Raw genomic sequence first — 15,402 nt, forward strand, 5'->3', positions numbered from 1 at the left:
CCGGTTTTGCGTCTGTTACCCGGCCGTAAATCAGCCGGAAGAAGGAAAAGTGTGCGCTAGCTTTGAGTGCTCTAGCTGGATATCAATACATCATAAAACTCTCTTGAGCGACTCATATTTATATTGAAAATTACATGCTACGAAATACACATCAAGGATAGGCCACGATCATACTGGTAAGCGAATTGGACACCGATATCGTGCTAGAACATCAATGTTAGAAATCCACAATGGCTAGCTAGCTGTAGTCGTCACACGCACTAGCTTCCTGTCTTTATTTTAGTTAGTGCTAGCTTTAGCTTCATAGCTTCTTGATAGCTTCAGTGTCTAGCAAGTGTTAAGCATGTAGTGCATATAATGTTTTTGGTGCAGCGTCAGCTAGAAAACGGTGTCTGAGCAAACACATACTAATAATTCGTTTTCACTTTGAGTTTGATCTAACCCTTTTACTCCTGCCAACACAACAACGTCTGAACGCCACTTTGTAATCGAACGTGTTGTTAAACCGTACTAGCTTGCTAGCACCAACATGTCTACTGTGCAGTAGCTACACTAGCTAGCTCTACAGTCATGCCAACAACTGGAAGACATGTTCTGTTTAACATCCAGATGTTCGATCATGTAAGCTAGCCAATTTACTAGCCCTAGCTGTCAGATTCAGTTCGGTTCTTCTAGAGACAGGCCAAATGAACGATTACGATATGATTTGTATTGGCTAGTGTAATATACTAGCCAAGGTACCCAAGCTACAATATCCTGCATAATTATACATTTCCCCTCCTTTGGTCCTTTAGATATTACTGCAAAAAATACTGGATTTATTTTAAAGTGCAACCAAACAACATGACCTATTTACTACCCATTCACGGCCACTCAGCAAGCCTGGTAGAGACATTGATTACGAGGAATCTTTGCAAATGTGTTGGATTTACCGCCAGATAATAAAATACATGTTAAATTGTGTCCAGTGTGTTCAACACTGGAACAATTAAGGTAGTGAAAAATGAGTGCCTATTCGAGGTAGGCTTCGCTGATCACTGTGTAGGGGTATTGTCATAAGTACCCTCCCCTGAGTATATTCTACTGCTGGAGGCAACACCCCGAGGCTCAACGTTGCCAGAGAGCATTGTACCAGACTTCAAGTGATCGTAATTTTAAGGATCATTAAAGCTGATATCAAACTTACGCCCTTGGAAGTATAGGAATACTGGGTCAAGCAAAGGAAGTTTGTATAGTGCATTGTGTTGTACACTTCTTGCACACAGCCAGTGGCGTGTTCAGGGAGTGGCCTAGGGTGGCACGGGCCACCCCTGAAATCTGATTGGCCACCCCAATATCCTAAAATATGATTGGCAATATGCCCAGTCAGTAGCGGGCCACCCCTTGTGCCACCCCTATCAAAAATGTCTGGACACGCCCCTGCACACAGCAAACCTTAATGAAGAAAAAGAGTAATGAGGGGCCTTTGGCCCGGTAGAGCTCTATGTCTAGCAACGCCCTTTGCAGCTCAATAACAATTGCAGCTCATTTCAACACCAACAACCGACTGAGGAGCAGGCCAAAATCATCAAGTTATAGACCCCATGCCGCGCGCACGTGATGCCGCGCGCACGTGATGCCGCGCGCACGTGATGCCGCGCGCACGTGATGCCGCGCGCACGTGATGCCGCGCGCACGTGATGCCGCGCGCACGTGATGCCGCGCGCACGTGATGCCGCGCGCACGTGATGCCGCGCGCACGTGATGCCGCGCGCACTAACAAGCATAAGGCCCAATGCTAGAATTAGCTCTTTAATTATGATCAAGAAACACTTGCAATACAACCAAAACTAACATCAACAGAGATTTAAGTGGAAAGAATACCAAATATAACCCTTTGCCTTCACAGCCCCAAAACAGTTACAATGGAAATGTAACTATAAACAGCAAAGCAACAGAATACCCTGCAGTCACAGTTCAACTGCAATCTGGTAATCACTTTTAGCTTAATTAACCAACAGGTAAGCTACAGCATCTGCATCAGTGCAGAACACCATGTTTTACTGAGGCAAAATCACCACATCAGTGATGGTAGTCAGTTGGCTGAGCGGTTAGGGAGTCGGGCTAGTAATCTGAAGGTTGCCAGTTCGATTTCTGGTCATGTGTCATTGGGCAAGGCACTTCACCCTACTTGCCTCGGGGGAATGTCCCTGTACTTACTGTAAGTCGCTCTGGATAAGAGCTTCTGCTAAATGACTACATTTAAATGTAAATGTGGAAGAAGTATTCAGAAAGTACGTACAGGTAATAATACCACACTGTAAAAGTCTTATAATCCCAGGATAGTTACCTTTTAGAATTGTTTATTTCTTGATTTTCTCGCAGAGAAGTCCTTAATGAGGCCTGTAAAATCCCATTTGCGCAGAACTTAATTTTCAACGGACATCAGAGACGGGTGACTGAGTCGGTTTTGGCCCATCGTGGATCTGATTCTATCTTTAATTAGTCACAGTTATGAAAATGAGGGCTCCTCGCTAGCTTTGTATACAGGCAAAGTCATAAATAGCCGTGCTATATCAACATTTGGCGACACTGATTGTAGTTACCTTGCAGTAGTGACCTTCCTGAGGTGTCCTCATTTTATTTGATGAATTGTCCTATTTAGTCCACAAAGTCCTCCTCTAGATCACCTGCATATTCTTTTCTGCAGATGAGCTGCTCCAATGCATAGATCTTGTAGGGGGAGGGATGGGATCTCAATCAAAAACCCAAATGTCTGCTGAATTTCTTTGTAGAAGTGATACCTCCAATCCAGCTCGTTAGGGAGACGATCCATGACGGTGATAAAAATAGTTGTTTTGATTTTGTCGTGGTCTGACCACTCATAGTCCAGGTCACTGGATTCATCCGCTTGTTTTTTCCTTTCCCTGTGTCTGCGCGTCCACTTTGTAGACTTGTAGACCTGACAAAGATGGAGACATGTTTTTTGCATCATTCTCAAACTTGTCAAAATCTTCTCGTAGACTGGCTACATAATCCCTCAACGAATTGACCAAACTAACAGCATTACATAAATCCAGGTCTTGTGGAAACGCTGCAGTATGTTGTTCCACATATTACACAAAATGGTATTCTCTAGTTTGTCCATCTTCACATAGTGTCCTGCCTTCATCCCGTGTAGCAAGACATCGGTTTGTGTCATTACTGATATTTTGCAGCGACTCCTGGATTCTGGCATAATTCTATTGCAGTGCTTTTGTCGCTTGTGCGTGAGCTGACCATCTAGTGTCTGAGAGGCTTTTCAAAGTCTCGATCCTCTGGTTGTCATTTGGCTGTAAACCTGCTGTAATTGTCTGCCAACGGGATGTGGATTTGGAAGAAAAATGGGTGTGTCTGCACCAAATTTAAAAAATCCTCTGTCTCAAGGCAGCAGTTAACACTATTAACACCCACTAAATTGAGTGTGTGTGCAGCGCATGGTACCCACTCGATTAATGGGTTCACCTGTTTAATACGCACTTGTAGGCCACTGTAAACACCAGACATGTTGGCTGCATTGTCGTAACATTGGCCTCTGCAGTTACTGATATCAATGCACATGTCCTGTAAAACACCAAGCACAGACTAGCAAAGTGACTCTACTGTATGACTTTTGATCGGCAGAAACTTGATAAAACGCTATGTAATGCAGCCATCAGGTGCCACTTATCGCATGATGAATGTGAGCTGGTCGTTGTGTGTAACGTCAGGAGTGAAATCAACACTGATCGAAAAGTAGTTTGCCATTTTTATTTGATTATCTCTGCGAGAACCTGTTCCCCCATCGGTTCAATACATTCTAGGCATGTTGTCAACAGGAGGTATGATGGCGTTCCCTTTCCAGCATTGCAATATTTTTAACTCCTCAAAAACAGTTTGGAAATGTTATTTCGGTCGATTATTCCTCCCCTTCAATAATACCAATTGGTATTGTATTTTATATTGTTGGATAGACTGATTAGTCACCTTTACAACAAGGTACAACCTGTAAGTATCTTGCATTCGTGAAATGGGCAACACAGCTAACCGTGTGGGTAGAGGCCCAAACAAATGTGCCAAAATCCCCTGCAATATTCTTCTGTTGGTATTCACTCTCGTTTTGAGTTGCTAGGTGGATTGGATGATTGCACTCTCCCACATTAATAAGGAAAAAACAACACACATTGGCCATTTTTACACTTTATTCATTTTACACTGGCACCTCCTCCTCATGCTGGTCACCAGCCAGGTCACACACTGCTGTGGGATGGCATCCCATTCCTCAACCAGGATTTGTTGCAAGTCAGCCAACATGTTTGCGTTGGTCTCACTGGCATGTACAGCACGCCCAAGCTGATCCCATGAGGAGGTGCCAAGTAGGGCCGTCATGATAACTACTTTTTCTTGTGCGATATATCGCACCAAAATTAATTGCGATAAACGATATTATTGCACACATGTCAATTGTAATTTTCAGTCACAATTGTATGCCACTGATTACATAATGACCCCCCCCCCCCCCCCCCCCCCCCCCCCCCCCCCCAAAAGGCAAGTTTTCACGGCTGTTCGCGCGTCTATGTCGCTTCACTCCATCATCCCTTATTGTTTACAACGTTAACAGGGCTACTTGGTTGGCATTGCCTTTTCAGCTTGAGATATACAAGGTGTGGCATGAGAGCGTGTGAAATGGTTGAAATGTGTGTCTCACGGCCAATGCGTGAGAGTTGGCAGCCCTGTGTTTGTGAAAAGTTGGCAGCATATTTGTAAATGCTGGTTTTTCGACCGTGTTTAATGGCTGAATCTCTTTGGCTATATAGCGAGTTACGCCATTTCGCGCTGTCACGTTTATATTTGCACTGTCGGGAAAAGGTATCTGTAATAGAACTGTATGGAACAACCCATTCCAGTTGCACTTGTTCACAGGTTGAAAAACTGGGTGGGATAGTTATGTATTGCTAGGTGAGACGTTAGGTTAGTTGCCTCTTTTCGTTTCCACTGTTTTTAAACAAAGTTGACATACCGGCTTGTTCACGTTAATTGGCTCTCATGTCATTCGGCTTAAAGACTAAATGTTCCTACACCGGAGCTGAAGATTGCGGCTTTGAAACCAAGTCCCTTTTTACTTGTTCTTCCTAACTAGCTGTAGATGTCATAAAACAGAACACTTTATAACAGTGAGTTCACGCCTTATCTTCATCTGTCGGTGTCCGCTCTGTGTGTGGAGACTCTAGTCCCGCCTACGCTTTCGACACAGAAAGCAGACAAGATGACTGAGGCAGTGGGATCGACTAAAATGTTGGTGACATTTGTTCTTATGTAAAAATTAATATAATCATTATTTTTAATTATATAAATGATCAGTTGCAATATATCGCGCCACCAAAAGTGATTGCGCTCATTTGCATATACCGTGCGATAAGTCAATATAATCATTCAATCCACCAAGCAACTCAAAACTAATTTTGAATATTGCAGGGGATTTGCAATCTGCATGTTGCAACAATGACACAAGCTTTCACTGTCACAGCCTGCAAAATATTTTATCAATTCAGTAATAGTACTATGTTGAGTATCGAGTACTGCAATACTACACTTGGTATCAGTATCGAAGTCCAAATTTGACAACACTACTAAGTACACCATCTCATGGTCAGTTTTTTGCATTTGCTTCATGAGATGCAGTTTGTACAACTCCTTTACTGGTAACTGGGAATACATTAGATTACATTTAATTCCACAGTTCTACATGCAGAATGGTCGGATTTGGATGGGGTTGCTTTGCCACAGAAGAAAAGCTCATATGTAGCATTCAACAGCACGTTTATGGGATCTTAAGAAAACTCAGTTCAATATTGTGTAGTCAGCTAGCTAAAACAAATTATTATATGGCTTAATACTCGATTATGTTGGCCTACAATAAACATTTCATAATTCTAACCAATCTGGCATCTTTTCTTGCATGGCTACACTATTCCATGCAGCATTTTTTAAGTTGTGTCATATAAAACCGAACAATAAAGCCTGAAAAATATATATTCTACTCCATCTGTGCAATACTCGTTATGAGGATGCAGAAGATTGCTTGCTATGTTTGCATAGATTGATTGCAATATTGCGTTAAAGTACTGTACAGTAAAGTCATGCTGTGCCTGGTATATTTACATACCATCCACCCCTAGTGTGCAGATATGCAGGCGAGGGGTGGGCGGATTGATCTAAAGTATCGATATCGATACCAACGTTGGTATCAGTATTGATCGATACTCGCGTGCAGTGTAGGGTTACAATGTAATGCGTTACAGTAGTCAGACTACTTTTGTTAGGTAACGAGTAACTCAACGCGTTACTTATTTAATTGAATAAATCCGTTACTGGTTCCTTGTTCAAACAAGTAACGCGTTACTTGATTTAGTCTTTTGGTCGCGAGCACCCAGCATGTAGCTAAAAGTCTAGGTAAGTTGAGGATACTTTTCGCTAGGTAGCTACGAAAATGTCTTAATCTGCTAGACAGGTGGGTTCCCCTTTGTTCTTCGGGTGAGCAGTCTCACAAACCCAATTTACCCGGCGTCATGGAGCCGACCAGCTAAATAGTTATTTAAGACTTGCATGTACAGGCCTACGTAATGTCACACTAAATAATGTATTGAACTCAAGCTTGTGTGATGTGTTGCTGTATCGTTCAGTGGTTTAGGTTTAGGATTATATTGCAGTAAGTAAAATAGTCTGGTTCAGTACTACATAAGTGAACACCATTTTGCTACCATATACCTAGCTATAGCTTAGCTTTGTTTTGCTCCTAGATTCAAACCTAGCACTGGTAAATTGTAGAGCTAGCTAACTACTAGACTTTTGCCTGGCATTTTACAACATTAGTTATTGATTAAAGAGTTTCTTGATTCAAGAACTTATGCAAATATCGCTTTTCATTATGGTAGATTATTACCTTGATCCGTCTTGGTATATAATGAGGATTGATCATGTTATAGGTGACACTGAATATTCAGTACAAGATGTGCTATTGCTGAGGTCAACCCATTAAATGTGCCTTCTGGGCATAAGAGTGATCAAGGTGAATTGTCTTAGAAATCAAATACTTTTCTTAATGTAACGCAAAAGTAATTTAAAGCCTTACTCTCTACAGCAATTAAGTAATGTAACTAGTTAGTTTACAAGGAATGTAATTAGTTACTTTAAAAGGTAACGTTACCCAACACTGCTCGTGTGATGAGATCGATACTTAAATATCTCTTCTCTACATTCAGTACACAATTCCTTTTACATCACTCCCGCTCATTTTTCCCCACCTCCCCTGCTATGCTGGGAGTTGTTGCCGGCGTGCACGTGCTGTAACATGACCCAGCAGCACCCTATACTACAGTCAACACTTTGTCCTGTGTTTGACCAAATTTTGCAGTATGGCACACCCCTAATGCAGGCTGATGAGACCCCCTTTCCTGGCAATGCCCTTCCATGCTCTGTTCAACAGGATCAGAATGTGCAAATTGTTTTTTTATTCATTATTCTAATCATTTCAGTGTACATTTCAAACTGACAATTTTACACAAGACTGAAAATAAATGTACATGGGGAGAACTACCAGTTGTTACCATACATGTCAACGTATCTTCATCATCATCCTGTGATGAGAATCATTCTGTTCGGGGTTACTGCTACTTCAAGTTGAAATAGCCACTAACTTTGTATCATGGAAATAGGTAGGTTACAATCACCTATAGGCCTATGCTAAATATGCCTTACCTGTTCGTAGTATGTTTTAGGGATGCACCGAAATGAAAATTATTGGCCGAAACCAAAACCGAATATACTGAAACAGTTGGCCGAAGGCCGAAACCGAATACCGAATGTGGCCTTTGCTGTTTTTCATTCATTTTGCTTTAATCTTTCACCATTGCATGAATAAAACAATTAAATGTCCTTTATAAACTTTTTTGTCTTGCTTTTCAATAAAACAAAATCAATTACATATTTGATACAAACGATTTATTTAATACTGAACGTTTTCTTGTTGGAGACCTTTCGGTGGCATTCCCAATTGCTCTTGGATTGCTTGTAGCGCCCATAGGCAAGCGGAGAATGCTTGAAATGGCCCACAATTTTCCTGCCGGTCGCAATTACATCCGCTATACTGCGCTGACTCAACACTCCCTCGTTGACGGCCAGTTGAAGCGTGTGGGCCATGCACCTTATGCTTTTAAGGTTGCTGTCTTCCATGGCTTTGGTCATATTTCTTGCATTGTCACTCACTATCGCATGCACTTTGGATGGGTCGATACGCCAAGTGTCAAACATTTTGGCAAATGCATCTGAGATGGCTGCGGCTGTATGGGAGCCTCTGAACTCTTGCGAGTGAAGAACAACCTTTTGTAGGTTGAACTCAGTGTCTATCCACTGTGCCGTTAAACTCAGCATGCTGGTGGGACTGACATCCGAGCTCCATATATCTGTAGTGAAGCTAAAGGCTGCAATATCTGTAGCCAAGAGCTCGTGGACGTGGGTTGACACAACGTAATACATTTCGGGTAAGCATACATCCGAGAAATGCCGTCTACTTGGGACAGTGTAACGGGGCTCAATATGTCCCATTAGCCTACGGAACCCTACGTCCTCTACAACTGAGAAGGGTTGGTCATCCAAGGCAATGAATTCCATTACTTTAGTTGTAATGCCCTTAGCTTTAGCACTGTCACTGCCAAACTTTTTTGCCTTTTCAAAAACGTCAGCCACAGATGGAGTGTGTGAGCTGGGTAGGCCTACTTTCCTTTTAGTTGCTGCCGCGGTGGTGTCTCTCTCGTACTCCTCATGTTGTCTGGGGTGTTTGGATTTAAGGTGATGAATCAAGCCTGATGTGGTGAACGTGTTCGCAGATGTTCCCCCTCTAGAAAGTTCAGCAGAACACTGTCTGCAAACGGCCTTATTTTCTCCGTTTTCCGACACTTTAAAATGCTTCCACACTGCTGACATGTTTGCTGCATGAAGTGTGCGCAGATTTTTTTCTCTCTACTTGGTATTTTGTTGTTAACAGGTGCGCTTGGCTCTTTTTTCATCTCTGTTTATTGTCATTTAGTTGTTTACAAGTGCATGCGGACCCTTTTTCATCTCCCTTTATTGTCAGTTAGTTGTTAACAAACATACCTGCGGCTCTTTTTTAATCCGTCTTTTTTAGAAGCGCACCAGGCTCATTCCACACTGGTTGCTTTAAAAAAATAAAAACTAGAAAGGTTCGGTGTAATTTTTTCGGCGTTTTTACTCCTTCGGCCGAAACCGAAAATTATGTTTTTGGACATTTTCGGCCAAATATTTTCGGTGGCCGAATATTCGGTGCATCCCTAGTATGTTTTATATTTCATTTTAAGTTGCTGCCAAGTGCGCTTTGCGCCTGTGGGATGCACCTCTGTGAACATGCTATTGTTTTCAATTGCATTCCACCACTCTTTCACCTGTAATATTAATGGACAGTGATAGGGCTGTGCAATTAATCGAATTTTGATCGCGATTTCTGGGTCAAACGATCTCCAAACTCAGATAATTGAGTTGAAACGATTAATTTGGCATTTTTCGTTTTACAGTAGGCCTAGAGAGTTTCTGAAAGAGACGTGCATGCGCAATTCAGTCCTTCCTCAAAAGCATTCAACGCGGCGAGAAGGAGATAAATCTTTAACCTGCATGTGGCATCAGGAAGTATATGCCATTGGCAGGAGGCGGGTCATACCAGTGAGCCGCCAATCAGCAGCATCGACCGTTGACAGCCAATTGCACGAACGAATACCGAGCGAGTTTGTTGTTAAAATATAATTTATCTACAAGCTAATAAAAGTTGTAGTAGACCTACAGTGTGGAACAGACGTGTTATTAGTCTAATATGTAGACCCATAAGGATATAAAATAATCATTTGAATAATCGTGATTTCAATATTGACCAAAATAATCGTGATTTATAATTTTTCCCATAATCGAGCAGCCCCAGACAGTGCATTCAAATGTATGCATTGACTCGGCCAGCAATTGAAGTGCCTTTAAGGTGCCGATGCACTAGGGTGTTTCTTTTTGGCTTTGCATGGTTTGCTAGCAGCTTTGTGCGAATAGTGGGTGTGATTGGGATTAGCATGTACTTCATTGTAGTGCTAGCTGTGTTATGCTTGCTAGTTAAGTTTTACTGGCCATACTGATGTTGCTTGTCCACAAATGCCCTTATAAAAAGATGACAAACGCGTGCTGTGTGTGAATTGCTGTTTGTGAACCAGGAATGTGATGCTGCTGCATAATCATAGCAATAGTTATCTAGCTAGATGTGACTTTGATAGCTAGGAATGGACGACACATACGGGATATATGAACATAGATGCCGGGTTGGTTGTTGCTGAATAACACGGTTGCGAAATTCACGTGCAGTTTTCTGTCTAGGCTGCTTCTTCGTCTAACTTGCATGCGGCTTCGAACGTAAACACGGCGCACATTTTACGTCTGTTACTTTCACTATTCAACTGGTTTAGCCATAAGGAACATACAGCGGGTTGTCGTAGAATCTTTTTACAGGCAATTATAATTATAAATATTTTTTAAAATGTTCGATTGACTTTTCAGCATGATTTACATTTACATTTAGTCATTTAGCAGACGCTCTTATCCAGAGCGACTTACAGTGAGTACAGGGACATTCTCCCCGAGGCAAGTAGGGTGAAGTGCCTTGCCCAAAGACACAACATAATGTGCAGCGGCCGGGAATCGAACTGACAACCTTCAGATTACTAGCTCGATGCTCTACCCGCTTAGCCACCTGACTCCCTGACTGATGATTGCAAGACGTTGTGTTACAAAATGGGCAACCATGTTCCAATGTAGAACAAATGAGGCTAGGTGTGTGGGTGGAGCAAATATGGTCCTGTTGTCTGAACATCCTAAATCTATAAGTAAACGTTCCGATATAATACTTTTTGAAAGTGCCTATGATCCTGGAAATGTAAAGTAATGATCTCGCCTTTTTGTTCCTTTTCCTTTCAGGATTGATTTCATCGGCCTCAGGAAGATGGTCTCTAGCATTTGATCTTTGAATACCCTACTACCCCAATGGATTACCTTCATCAGACAGATGGAGGAGCAAATACCTACATCTGCACAGAATGTGGAGATGGGTTCAGGGTCTACTCTGCTTTGTTAAGCCATTTGACTATTCATGGGCCCTTGGATTCATTTTCCTTAGATGGGTCCTTCAATGGGTTTGATGTTGCCCGTGAATATATGCTCCATGACAATGGCACACTTACAGTGGTTGACAGATCTGGGCAAACCAACGGCTCTTCTAACTGTAAACCGGTATCTCCGATTCTTGAAAATCCCATCCCGTCTGAACCAGTTTACTCCTTTAAATCAAAGATCAAAGAGAGGGTCACTTCAAAGCCTCCTATTGACAACTCAACCCCTAAAACGTATGGCTGCGAAACATGCAGTGAATCATTCAGCAGTCTGCGTAGTCTACAACAACATCAGCAATATCGAAAGACAGAGGAGGGTCACAAGTGTACCTTGTGTTGCAAAGTATTTTCTGATAGAGAAAAGCTGAAGGGACACTTAGTGGAGCATGCCCATGAGCGATTTTACTGCTGTGGTCACTGTGGGAAACGGTTCCTGAAACTGGAGGGTTTCTATGTCCATCAGAAAGAGCAGCATAAATCACCAGGGTCTAAGTCAGTGAACAAGTCAGACAGAAATCAAGGAAACAGTGCCGAGAAGACTTACTCTTGCAAGAAATGCAATTTGCACTTTTTCTGGCTCTCGGACTTGCAGAGCCATTCACTCAGCCACTGCAAAGAATTCACTAGAAAAGAATTTTCCAAGCCCCCTACACCAGGTGACAAAGTGCAGCCTCTGTTAAACAAGACATCTCACAACAGTCTGAACAACAATATATCTATCAATCTTAAGACCGAAGGCGACATGGCATCAGAGACTCAATCGTGTTTTAGACCTTACAGATGTGGTTTGTGTGGCGACCGTTTCCAACAGTTGGCCAATTTAAAACTGCATCATTACTCCCATCAATCAAAACGTGATATTGATCAAACTCTGCCAAAGGGGAAAAAGCCCACTGTCGCATCACCTTCAAAGGGTAGAGGTAGGCCCGCACATATCAAAAGACCCCCTGGTTCGAAATCGCATCCTTGCAAATATTGCCACCGGGTGTTCAATCACTCCAGTAGTCTTTCTCGGCACATGAGATACCACAAAGGAACTCTTCACACTTGTGTGTTCTGTGGGAGACATTTTCCCCAACGATGTGATGTCAGGAGGCACATAGCCATGTATCACAAAAAGGAACTTGAGAAGAAGCCTGGGTTGAAATACCTTGCATTGCACACCAAGCCAGAAGCTGATGCTGAAACTTTGATAAAGTCAACTGAACACAAATTTAAAAGGTATTCTGACGTTGCAGAACTAGTTGGCGATGATGAGCGAAGGACAAAGCAACAGTCTAAAGCTTCTAAGCCAAGGGTCACCTACAAGTGTCAAGAATGTGGGAAAAAGTTTGGTCTGCAATGCGTTTACCAAAGGCACTTGCGATATCATAAAAGGCAACCAACAAGTACAATGTTTAAGTGCCCTCAATGCCCTAGTTTCTTCAAGCAAGCGACTGCTCTAAAGCGGCATCTTGACAATCACCCAATTCATTTGGAAGTATTCACAGATGAACAGAGGTCTCGAACGGGTTTCAGTCAGGACCCTGACCTAAAACAAGACGATACGGCGGCTTTGGAGGATGACGAAACTATTGAGGACGTCGGGGGTGATCTAGCGTCTTCAGTTCTTTATGAATGCACAGAGTGCACAGAGACATTTTCTTGTTTGCAAAGGTTTCTACAGCACCAGACTTCTCATGGGTCAGATAACATTAAGTAGTTAAGCGGTGTATCAGATATTTAAGTTTTTTCTTATTAAAGTCAGTTTTAGCTGGCACTTCCCAATGGTCAGATTGTGTTGCAGTCCTAATTGTATGACAGCGTTATTGACTGAACTGTGACAGAAAATGAGTGACAACTGTAATTTCATGTAGTCACCCTGAATCAAATACGATCCCAAGTCTAGGTATGTTACCCCAATGTATGAATAGAGAAATTATTAAAGCTTTCTTTTCCTTTTTTAAAGGATCACTTGAAAGGATAATGTGCCTACTTTTATTGTGTGGATAATTTGTATGTAATCCCAAGCCAGTCACTGACAGGAAGGTGACCTTTTGTCATTTGTGTTTCTCTGGCAAACTTTTCCTCTTCTGTTCTTCAAATCATGTTGTTAAACATAGAACAATACAGTGTTTAAAGGAAGCAACAAACACTAAATTATAATTATTTTTGTATTTTTTCGTAAGAAATTACTGTTGACAAATTATCATTTTAATTTAAAAAATCTTAACATTGACAGCTAGATACATTTGATGTCCACCAGGTGTCATTACTCAAGTCACTAAACTGGTCAGTTTTCTATCTTGGACTACTTATTGAGTGACCATGGACAAAGCATGTGGGTAATCTTACAAAGAGTGTAACTTGCCATCCTTTTCTGTATATGGAGTCCCAGTACCCAAGATCCAGTCATGTTAAGAATGGCCCTAAAGGAACAGAATGGAAGAAACTTTATGTTGGAGTTATCATTGTATGCTTTTTGGGACCATCATGGCTTCAGCACAGTTGTCATCAAGCAGACTCTGTATTCATCCTGAGACCATCCTTTTGAACAACTCAAAGGCGTGTCTGTGGCCAAATGTCTTGGCTCTGTTCTTTGGGTGACGCGACTGCTTCAGCCTTCTCACTTCAATTCAAAGTATTAAAGGCCGATTTATACTTCTCGGACTCCGTTACGGACAGACGCACGCACTGAGTCGGATTGTTTGAATTTATACTACTCCGACGGCTCTGCGTGCTGAAAGCAATTCACTGCCAGAACAGTAGATAGCGCTGCACTGCGATGCTAGCTAGGTTATCGAAAAGTCGGAGCAAATTTACAAATTAGCCGTTTCATCAATAAAATAAGCACATTTTCAGCAACTACACTGCCCATTTCTCGTCACATTTTAATTCAGATGCCGATTTACATGTACTGTTTAGCTGAAATATGAATTGTAAAAACTTACAACAATGGCGATCAAAGGATTCTGTTCTTTTGTTGGTCACGGCAACCCCGCCCCTGACTCAAGCAGTTGTTAATACAGACCAATCACAGCCAAGGGGTATCGGTAAAATGACGGACGGACAGACGGATAGTCAGGAAAATCAGGAGGTGCACGCATAGCTGTCCGAGGGGCTCGGAGAGGACACGCAGAGGGCGTTTCTTGACGGAGAGGGTGTTCCCTGTGTGTGTGTCCATAAAAACGCAGAAGTATAAATTGGCCTTAAGTTGAGGGAGCGCTGAAAAGGTTTCCCAAAGAATACTGAAAACCAATTCGTGCTAGAGCCGTAGTGTTGACCCTCTTCTAAGAAATGTAACTCACCCGAACACAAAATGTCAGTCTGGCTGACATGCCTGTAGGCCTCTATTAAGCAATAACAAATTGTGTAATACTCCCACATTCCACACCAACTCTTAACTGGACCTTCATCATGTGACAGATAAGTACCACTTGGGGTGAAGCAACCTCATGTCTGTAGGTTATCCTCACCCAGTTATACATGCAGGAGTTGAACAGACAAGATTAAACATAACAGAGATGGGGAAGACGTGTATGGACTGTCTAGGACTTGGTCCCAAACAATAGGGACAGGGCTGCCAACTCGCACACATTGGCCGTGAGACACGCATTTGAACCATCTCACGTCACACCTTGTATTTCTCACGCTGAGAAGGCAACGCCAACCAAGTAGTCCTGCTACGTGAAATGTCGCCTGGGGGGGAGAGGGGTTCTTTGTACACACCAAATCTCACTCCAAGATTCTTTGAAAAGTTGGCAGACCTGTAGGGAGTAATGTTGAACTGTATACAAATTATACCATCATCAAAATGTGGAGTGATCACCATTTCCTTTGACAATTTCTTAATAAACCTGTAAACAAAAAATGTATCATATCAAAAACCTCATGGTTAACGGTAACTCATCATTCTACATTTGAGTAAAAAAAGACTAGGCGGAGAGCCTTTTTACCAGTATGATACCGAATGGGCCTTTGTGCTTTTAGTTTCTAAAATGGTGGACAGCAGAAGACTGCTCTCAGTCAGTGTTAGTGGTTACCATGGTATTCAATACCCACTCAGAAAGATGGATCATCCTATACAATATGAGTTTCGTGTGAATACTTTGCATGGAATGTTGTGCCTAGCAGCACTGTCCAGGGGATCACTGCTTGCCAACGCAACCGCCTGGTGTGGCTCGAGTTGCCGTGGCGCCATTTCACAGGCAGAAAA

The 15,402-nt window shown here is 42.3% G+C and overlaps 1 protein-coding gene across 2 annotated transcripts; it reads left to right on the forward strand.

Annotated features, from left to right (window-relative positions):
* Window position 1: 1 nt before the first annotated feature.
* On the forward strand, window positions 2-13,887 carry si:dkeyp-84f3.5 (uncharacterized protein LOC334144 homolog). 2 transcript variants are annotated; one of them, XM_047038225.1, is made up of 2 exons: window positions 2-176; window positions 11,017-13,887. In XM_047038225.1, exon 2 carries the CDS (start codon window positions 11,083-11,085, stop codon window positions 12,907-12,909), a length of 1,827 nt encoding a protein of 608 aa, XP_046894181.1. In that variant the 5' UTR covers window positions 2-176; window positions 11,017-11,082; the 3' UTR covers window positions 12,910-13,887. The 2 variants fall into 2 exon arrangements, with proteins under 2 accessions (XP_046894181.1, XP_046894188.1); XM_047038232.1 differs by lacking the exon at window positions 2-176 and adding an exon at window positions 1,722-2,000.
* The last annotated feature ends 1,515 nt before the right edge of the window (window positions 13,888-15,402 follow it).

This window comes from Hypomesus transpacificus, chromosome 2 (genome assembly GCF_021917145.1).
Source record: "Hypomesus transpacificus isolate Combined female chromosome 2, fHypTra1, whole genome shotgun sequence".
NCBI lineage: Eukaryota > Metazoa > Chordata > Actinopteri > Osmeriformes > Osmeridae > Hypomesus > Hypomesus transpacificus.